The following is a 9,320-nucleotide window of genomic DNA, read 5'->3' as shown; positions in this document are numbered from 1 at the left end:
AGATAGCTAGGAGTGGAGCTGCTGGGTCACATAGTAACTGTGCTTTAACCTTGTAAGAAACTGCCAAACTGTGTTCCAAAACAGTTGTTTCGTCTTACATTTTCAGTTGCTCCACACATGACCAGCACTTGATACTGTCAATCTTTATAGCACTAGCTATTCTAATAAGTAAAATTGTACATCACTGTAGTTTTATCTGCATGTCTCTGATTATTATGATGTTGGCCATATTTCTTGTGCTTATTGGCCATTTGTGGATCTTTTGTAAAGTGTCCAAGTCTTCGCTAAGTTTTTAAAAACCATGTTATTTGTCTTATGGAATTGTAGGAGTTCTTTATATGTATTTGGATTCAAATTCTTTAACAGATATATGTATTGCAAATATTTTCTCCCAGAATGTGGCTTGTCCTTTTAAAATAATGGTGCCTTTTAAGGTTGTGGGTTCAATTCCCTAGTCAGGGCACATACAAGAATCAACCAATGAACGCATAAATAAGTGGGACAACAAATCCATGTTTCTCTCCCTTCCTCTCTCTCTCTCTAAAAAAAAAATCAATAAAATTTTTTTTAAAATAATGGTGCTTTTTGAGGAGCAGAAGGTTTTTATTTTGATTAATTTGCAGTATATAGGCTATATTACTTAGTAATAAAAATTAAGTATGAAAGGGTGCAGTAACCTTGGAAAACAGTTCCTCAAAATGTTAAACATAGAGTTATCATATGGCGCAGCAATTCCACTCCTAGGTATACACCCAAGAGAATTGAAAACATGTGCACACAAAAACTTGTACATGAGAGTACCTAGTAGTAGTACTCAAATAGTCAAAAAGTAGAAACAACCCAAATGTCCATCAACTAATCAATGGATACACAAAATGTAGTTTAATCTCTACAATAGAATATTTATTGCTCAGCCATAAAAAAGAATGTCCTGATACACTACAACATGGATGACCTTTGAAAACATGCTAAGTGAAAGAAGCCAGACACAAAGGACCACATTTGTATGATTCCACTCATATGAAATATCCAGAAGAAGTAAATCCATAGAGACAGAAAGTAGATTAGTGGTTGCCAGTAACTGGGGAGAAGGACAGAGGAGTGACTGTAATGGGTACAGACTTTCTTTTTTTTTTTTAATATGGCTTTATTGATTTCTGAGAGAGGATGGGAGAGGTAGAGAGATAGGAACATCAATGATGAGAGAGAGCCATTTGTGTTTCTCTCTCTCTTTCTCTCTCTCTCTCTCCCCCTTTCTCTGAAATCAATAAAAACATATTAAAAAAACAAACAAACCACCACTGAATTGTATACTTTAAAACAGTCGATTGTTTTATGCGATAAAGTGTTTTTTTTCAAAATGTACAGCTGGTGGGACCTGTTGTTTATTCATCTTCACCAGAAAGCTGGGGCATCCCCACCCTTGGTGTTTCTGGTGTAAATTACCTGAGCTCTGTGCTTTGAAACTAATTTAATAAGTTCTTTACTGAGTTGCTCCTGTAGGGCTGCCCTGGCCAAGGAGCCGCGGATTTTCAGTCTCTCAGAGCCAACAGCCAAGGTTATAAGCTTATAGTTGGGAACTTCCTTGCAGAGTTTGTCATATGTTGTTTTGTCAAACAAGCTTAGGTTATTGAACTTGTCCCAAATTTTGTCTTTGGGTCACTTCTTTTTGGCCTTGCCCCCGGCTTTGTTCACTGGGTCTTTGTCTTTCTTGGCCGACTTTCCGGCATCTTTCTTCTTGCCCTCTTTGGCAGCACAGGGAAGCTCAAAGAGCAGCTGCTAGCACTGCAGCCTTGCTAAGATGTTGGACAAAAGGTTAAAAGGGTGAATTTTATGTGTGAATTATCTCCTAATAAAGCTGTTAATACAAAAAACAAAAAACACAGACTGTTAATACATGCAGCATGGATGAATTTTAAAACCATTATGCAGAAGGAAGCCAGAAACGAAAGAGTAATTCTATATGATTCCATTTATATAAAGTTCTGAAACAGGCAAAACAATCTACAGTGATGAAAATAAAAAATCAGTAGTTGCCTGTGGCAGGAGATGGGGAAAAGATTGATCGTGAAAAGGCATGTAAGGGAACTGGGTGATGGAAATGTTCTATATCTTTTTATTTTTAATCCTCACCTGAGGATATTTTTTCCCTTGCTTTTTAGAGAGAGTGGAAGGGAGAGAGAGAAAAACATCTATATGAGAGAGACACATCGATTGGTTGATTCCTGCACGCGCCCTGACCAGGGCCGGGGATCAAGCCTGCAACAGAGGTATGTGCCCTTACCCGCAATCGAACCCAGGACCCTTCAGCCTGCAGGCCGATGCTCTAACCACTGAGCAAAACTGGCTAGGGCTGTCCTATATCTTGATTGGGGTGGTGATTATGTGGGTGTATATACTTGTCAAAACTCATAGAACTAGGATGTGTGCATTAAATTACATATAAATTTTTACTTAAAGTTAATTTAAAAGCAAAAACCAGATTTCTGTCTAAGTCAAGCAATATAGTCAGCAGTGCTTCCCAACCTTTCTCACCCGCATCATTGCACCCTTAGGGAATAAGCTAGTGCAGCTTTGCTAGAGGGCATTTAGAGTCCTTGGCTAGGGTGCTCTGGACCTGAGGCTCCCAGCCCAGGCTCTGAGCACCTCCTCAGGCCCAGCTGAGGGCATCAATGCCTGCCAGGAACATGCTCGGGAAACTCAGTGTGGTGGCAAACAAAGTGGACTCTGGGGTCAGACTGATGGGAATTGGGGTGAGTTCCTGCCCTGCTGATAACTGCCTGTGTGACCTTGGGCAAGTTACCTAGTCTCTCAGTGCCTCCGATCCCTCATCTGTAGAATGCGGATAATAATAACACTTGTCTCAAAGGATCATTGACATGATAAAATGAGATGAGATAACATGTGCAAGTCCCTAGAATCTACCTGGCACAGCATAATTAATCAATTACAATTAGCTATCTTCATAAAATGGGACAAGAGCTACCAGGTCATTTAATGAGAACATAATATTTCCCTGACTAGTAAAGTTTCCTGTTCTAAAAAAAACAGACTATTCTTTAAAATTTCACATCTTTGGAATTCTAAATTCTCATTTGAAAATACAAATGAATCCCCAGCAGTGTACAGGCTGGCATCAAGTTGCCCAGCATTGCTGTAATGAATTCTCACTGCACCTGTATGTCCCAGCACCTCTGCGTCTGTCTCTGCCATGCCACGCACTTCAGTGTCTTTCTGCGTCCCCACAAGGTTCAAGAGAGCCCCCAAATTAAGAGGGCACAAAAGGGTAGGTGTTTGAGTGGGGTATCTCTCCACCCCTTCCCTCCCCCTTCTTCTCCCCCTTCTATCCCTTGGCGCCTATAATCACTAGGCGGTCTGAGGCTAAGTGGTAGTTTTGCCCAAAGTGGGGGGGCTTGGAAACCACACCCCTTCTCCTGGGGCCCTCCTGGCCATTCCCAGCACCCTGGTCTCCTCCATTGTTGAGATGGGTCTCAAGGGGGCATGGTGTTTCCCATGGTGTGGGTGCCGGAGACAGCGGGGGACTGAAAGAGGAGCAGGTATGGGGGAGACTGAGGAAAAAGGGAGGCTGTCAGGCAGGCAGATAAAATGCACGGGGAGAAAGAGAAATTCTTAAACCAGTGAAGAGAAAGGCAAAGTCTGTCTCCCTGGATGAGAGGGGGGTCTATCACTTCCCTACAGGGCTGCTGAATACTTTGCAGGGCACAATGCAAAATGAAGTGGGACCCGTGTTTAGAAATGATTAAGAATTTCAAGGTGATGACTACAGCAGAGCAGTACACCCAGCATGGGGGCCCTCCTGAGTGTGGGGCCCTTTGCAACTGCACAGGTCACAGGCAGTGAAGCCAGCCCTGCTCTCTCAACATTCCCTCTCCCTCTCCCTGCTGCCACCAACACTCACGCAGGAACCCCAGATGTCTTCCCTGGCCTGCTTCCTCCTAACTGGGGGTGGAGGTATTGGGGAGAGGGAAGGGGGACCCAGACTCACAATTCCCTTCTTCTTCCAATCTCCCTTTTAGGTCTGGATCCAGCTGCCCCTCCAGATCCAGATCCCAGTCCAGTTATAGCCCCCATCATGACCGAGGGAGGGATACCCTCCCTAGGGTCTGGTGCCTACTTCAGCAGGAAAGCCCGACTCTCCTTCCGCCACCAGCTGCATGACATAGCATCAGCCAATGACTCCACCATTTGAAGGGGACAACCAGGGCTGAACTTCCAGGAAGCCTTGCCAACCTTCCTTCCCCCTCTCAGTGATCCCAGTTTCTGGCTCCCCCAAGTCCCTCATGATCCTCTCATTAAATATATTCAGAGTTGCCAAGGGTTCTGTGTATGTGCATGTGTGTTGCGGTGGGAGACTAGATGGGGCCAAGGCACTAGGCTTGGTTATGGGGCTCAGGTAGTAAGTGCCGCACTGGGTGGGAGTGGGGACATAGGAGTGCAGTTGACATGATGCAGCTATCTAGTGCAGAGCCCCGCTATGGCTAGCCGGAAGTTTGCTGCAATCAAACTTCAGAGTTGAGTGTGCTGAGAGCAGTTTGGACAGGTTGGGGGCTAGGCAGAACAGCAGATAGGGCTGTCATATTCATTCAATAACTATCAGGTGTCCACTTCCTACCAGGCGCAGAGGATTATATCAGTGAACCAAGCAGAAAGAATTCTCTCTTCTCAATGACCTTAGTTTCTAGTAGAGGAGGTAGACAGTAAGTAAAAAAGTAAGCATGATAAACTGCTGCTATGAAGAAAATTAAACAGGGTAACATAAGAGAGGGATGGAAGGGAGGTATTTCTTAAATTTCAGGTGGTTAGGGAAAGTCTTTCTGATGAGGTGCCATTCAGAGCTGAGACCTGAATGAAACGTCAGTGTAGGTTCACCGATTATAACAACTGTACACCTCTGGTGCAGGATGTTGATAGTGGGAGAGGCTATGCATATGTGCGGGGCAGGAAGGTGTATGGGAAATCTCTGTATCTTCTGGTCAATTTTGTTGTGGACCTAAAACTGCTCTAAAAAATAATTTTTTAAATCAGCAAAGAGCAGTCGCAGGCCAAAAACTCAGAAACTATTAAGCACAAAACCTCTTAGGTTCTAGGGAAAAAAGCTAGTGACTGCAGTGTCAAGATTGAGGGGAACTGTTGGGCCTTCTAGGCCATGGTAAGGAACTAAAATATTATTCTAGATGGAATGCTAAGACACTAAAGAATGTTAAGCAGGGAAACAACATGAATTCACTTACATTGAAAGATCGCTTTGGTTATTGTATGCAGACAGATTGTAGAAGAACAAGTATGGAGGCAGTAAGGCCATGTAGTGGAGGATGTTGCCAACTTCCAGGCAAGAGATGATGGCAGTGTGGCTCAAGACAGTGCTGTGGAGATGGTGAGAGGTAATGGATTCTAGATGTACTTTCGGAGAGTTTTTAGGACTTACTGTTAAGACTGAATGTGGAGTACAAGGGAAAGAGGAATTAAAGATGTCCTGAGAAAGGGAGGACAAGAACAGGTTTTGCAGGAAAATCAGAAGTTCTCTATTGATTATTTTAAGTTTGAAGTACACATGTTTGGGGACAGAGATCCTTCTCTGCTCTTCTTCACTTAATCAGGATCCCACCCCTCCACCCCTGAAATCCTACAGGGCAGGATTGAACAAAGTTTTCAAATGTAGCTTATACAGTTCCCTGACCCATATTGGGGAGAAAAGAAGATTGGGGCAAGATTGAGAATGTTGGTCACTGTCGATGAACATCACTGAGTTCATTTAGGTCCCTGGCTTGAGTGGGGACAACCTTGGAGGGGCCAGAGTCCACTCTCTGTCCCCCATCCAAGTGGCTGAAGACTGACTTATCATTACACTCCCCATGGGAATGGTGGCTTCCAGAGCTGGCTCACAGCACTCCCAGTGGCTACCCTCTTCCACCCAATGTCCATCTGAAGCTCCAGTCGTAAACAAGGTCCACCTTTCTCCCAAAAGCCGAGGAAGTCACATTGCTGCTCCTGACAAGATGAGATGACAGAGGTGAGTGTGGAGAGACGGGACCATGGGCCTGAGTCAGAGGATATCTGGAGTCCTTCTGGCCTTAGGGCCAGTAGCCACCCATGATGACAGGCAGGAGGCAAAGGGGGGAACTTAGTCTCAGTCAGAATTCTGAGTTCTACCTATGCGCTTGAACAAGGGTGGGGATAGAGTCATTTGTTGGTAGTTCCCACATCAACCACACTCTGGTGTCACAGGGACCTGAATATAGTAGAGAGGAAATGTGGATGCCTGAAGTAAGAGGTTTGAAAACCACCCTTGTAAACGTTCTTCCCCAATGCCCTCAGAGCTCAGAGCAGTGGTCTATACAAACTGCAGTGGGCCAGACAAGTTCGGGCTTGAAGTAAAAAACAGAACCCCAGAGCCCAGCCAGAATGGCTCAGTGGTTGGGCATCGACCTATGATCCAGGAGATCAGGTTCAATTCCCAGTCAGGGCACATGCTGGGGTTGGGGGCTTGATCCCCAGGAAGGGGTGTGCAGGAGGCAGCCAATCAATGACCCTCTCATCATTGATGTTTCTCTTTCTCCCTTTCCCTTCCTCTCTCTGAAAGAAATAAAAATATATTTAAAAAACAAACAGAAAACCCCCAAAAGAACACCACAGCACACAGAATCTCTTTGACAAACTGTTTATTGAATCTTGGGGTCAGTATGGGATGTCTCTAAATATATTTTAGAATCCTTGGATTCAGGGAGGTGGCAAAGTGGCAACGGTGAATTTGGGGATCTGGTCTCCCAAAAGTACCTGCCGTTCTACCCCTGATTCTGATATGGATGCCAGGCGGATCACCCCTCCACTGGAGCCGTCTCTCTCCATGGCCAAAGCGAGAGCTGTGGATAAAAAAAGAAAGCTGGGGGGTCAGATTCCGATGCTGGGATCACTGCAAGGAATGATGAAAGTTGGCCTGGCTAGGGTATGGGGATTGAAGCTCACAGGCCCAGCAGCTCAAGTTCTCACCATTAGCAGTGAATTGCAGACACTCTTTCTTGGTCATTCCTTCTCGGTACGTAGCATCGACATAACCATAGATGTAGGAACTCCCAGAGCCTCCAATGGCAAAGGACTGTCTTACCATCATACCCCCCATGGGCACTGAGTACACCTGCCAGGTGGAGGGAGAAGAGTCATCAGTTGTACCCTCCTCACAACACATGTACATTCAATCACCTGTCCACTGTGGAACTGATCTGGGAAGAGTTAATAGTGAGGAAGAGGCTGGAAACAGAAAATGGCTGGGGTGGGGAGAGGGTCAAAGGCATGGCTCCAGTGCTCCAGGGGTGGGTAGTGTCTGACCTGCCCTCCTTCTTGAGAGTCCCAGCCCGCAATGATGATTCCTGCCATCAGGTCTTCCCGGTATCGGTAACACATCTCCTTAAAGAGGCTGGCTGCAGTGTGTACCAGCGGAGGCTCATTCAGCTCAATGCTAGAGGGTGAGGGGAGTCATAGGGAAGGCATCATCAGGTCCTAGGTGTCAGACCATTTAGCTTCTCAGGTCCCAACTCCCTTCAGATACTTGTTTCTCCCCAGCCCACAAGCACCTGTGGAAACCAAGCTGATAGGTAACAGCATCAGCTACTGCCTGGGTATCAGCTGCGGAGCCTGAGCGGCAGCAGAAGATACGATCGTGAATAGGGGTCAGCTTGTCAGTCACTCGATTGGCGATGTAGGACCTGCAGAATGGCAGCATAGTGAGGGAAAGGACCCCACTTGTCTCCCACCTCCATCGCATTACTATCCACTCCCTCTGGGCTCAGGAATAGGAGTTCCTCAATTTTCTATTCTCATCCAAACTGAAACAGGCTGGAGAACAGACTTCCGCAAGAATTTCACCTAAGGGTGAGGGGAACAGTGAAGTTGTAGAAGCTGGATCAAATCCTCATCTCCAGAGAGGAGAGAAACCTCCCTCCCACAGCGCTGTTGGGGGTAAGGATGGGCTGGCAGGCAAGCAAAGAAGAGGAAGATGGGAAGACCTTTCACATGTGTCTTCAGCTCACCCAGTGGTTGTTCTGGAATCAGCCCCCAGAACCACGCCCCCGTCAAATTGCACGGCCATGATAGTGGTCTGGGGAAAAGGAGAATGGGGTGAGTCTGGGCCTGTTCATTCTCCAGGTCACATAAACCTCAATGATCCCTCTACCCAGACCCTAGAGTATTAAAGTCATGCAGCAGTGGCCCATTGTCAAATCTCATAGGGGGCCTCATCCTCCTGCGAAATACCAGAATTCCAATCCTCAAATCCTCAAAGGCCCATCCCAGCCTTAAACCTGCGTCCCGCAGGATTCCAGAATTCCACGCTTCTGTCTACCTTCCACATCCGCATTCTCAAGATACCTCTCCCCCGGCCTCCAGCACATCACAGACCACTTCCCGCCCCCGCTCCCTACTTCTCCCAGCGCACTCAGGCCTATCCTAACATCGCATTGAGACTCGCGCACATCTCCTGAACCCCGAGTCCTTCCTCACCCCAGTAGAGACTTCCCGGTTTTCCCAGTCGGGGGTAAGGGCCTGCGGCCCCCAAGCCGGAGTTGGCCCAGCTCCTCTCGCAGCTACTAAGGTGGCCGCCATCTTTCTCCTCCGATGCTGCCACAAAGCAACTGTCGTAAAGCGCTCGGTCACTCTCTTTAGTCGTGCTCTGAGGCCTTCTGGGGGCGAGGCTAGGCCACGGTTGACGGCGGAAGGGAAAGCGTAAGGAAGTTTCTTTTGCGACAGTGAATGCTTGATGGCAGCGTGGCAGGAAAATAAACAAAAATACGCCCGGAGCAGTCTGTCTGCAAGGCTGTGCTTGCTGTAGGACTGTGCGCACTGATGTATCTGATCGGAGCTGCAACTCAAAGTCTTCAGGACAGACGTGAGCCTCTGGCTTACAGAGCGGCACACTGTTTTCAGTCCTCTAGGTATATACCTAGCAGTACGTACAGTACCAGGAGGGGAATTGCTGGGTCCGGTAGTAACTCTTTTACTATTCTGAGGACCGACAACTGTTTTCTACAACAGCTGCCTCATTTTACATCCCCACCAGCCATGTGTGAGGACTCCAATTTCTCCACATCCTCACTAATTGTTATTGTGTATTTTTACTTTTGCCATCCTAACGGGTGTGGATTGGTATCTTGTGGGTTTTTTCGTCTTTGTTCTGTTTTTTTTTTTTTTTTTGCATTTCCCTAATGACTAGTGATGTTGAGACTATTTTCATATGCTAATTGTCTGTTTATCGTCTTTGGAGAAATGTCTATTGAAGTCCTTTGCTCATTTTAAAATTGGGTTATCTT

At 46.3% G+C, this 9,320-nt stretch overlaps 2 protein-coding genes and 1 pseudogene across 2 annotated transcripts; 1 reads left to right on the top strand and 2 right to left on the bottom strand.

Annotated features, from left to right (window-relative positions):
• Positions 1–1,395: 1,395 nt before the first annotated feature.
• LOC148091207 (small ribosomal subunit protein eS25 pseudogene) lies at positions 1,396–3,213 on the bottom strand (annotated as a pseudogene).
• Positions 3,214–3,484: 271 nt separating this feature from the next.
• Positions 3,485–4,210, top strand: C17H17orf114 (chromosome 17 C17orf114 homolog). The gene is made up of 2 exons (XM_087826252.1): positions 3,485–3,557; positions 4,038–4,210. The coding sequence occupies exons 1-2, from the start codon at positions 3,485–3,487 to the stop codon at positions 4,208–4,210; spliced, it is 246 nt and encodes an 81-aa protein (XP_087682378.1).
• Positions 4,211–6,669: 2,459 nt separating this feature from the next.
• On the bottom strand, positions 6,670–8,628 carry PSMB6 (proteasome 20S subunit beta 6). Its single transcript, XM_016200925.2, has 6 exons — positions 8,515–8,628; positions 8,046–8,113; positions 7,590–7,721; positions 7,345–7,474; positions 7,009–7,153; positions 6,670–6,881 (listed from the first exon to the last, which is right to left on the bottom strand). Exons 1-6 carry the CDS (start codon positions 8,614–8,616, stop codon positions 6,739–6,741), a joined length of 720 nt encoding a protein of 239 aa, XP_016056411.2. The 5' UTR covers positions 8,617–8,628; the 3' UTR covers positions 6,670–6,738.
• Between the last annotated feature and the right edge of the window lie 692 nt (positions 8,629–9,320).

Source organism: Miniopterus natalensis, chromosome 17 (genome assembly GCF_054644295.1).
Source record: "Miniopterus natalensis isolate mMinNat1 chromosome 17, mMinNat1.hap1, whole genome shotgun sequence".
NCBI classification, from domain to species: Eukaryota; Metazoa; Chordata; class Mammalia; order Chiroptera; family Miniopteridae; genus Miniopterus; species Miniopterus natalensis.
This window is presented reverse-complemented; position numbering and strand designations above follow the sequence as displayed.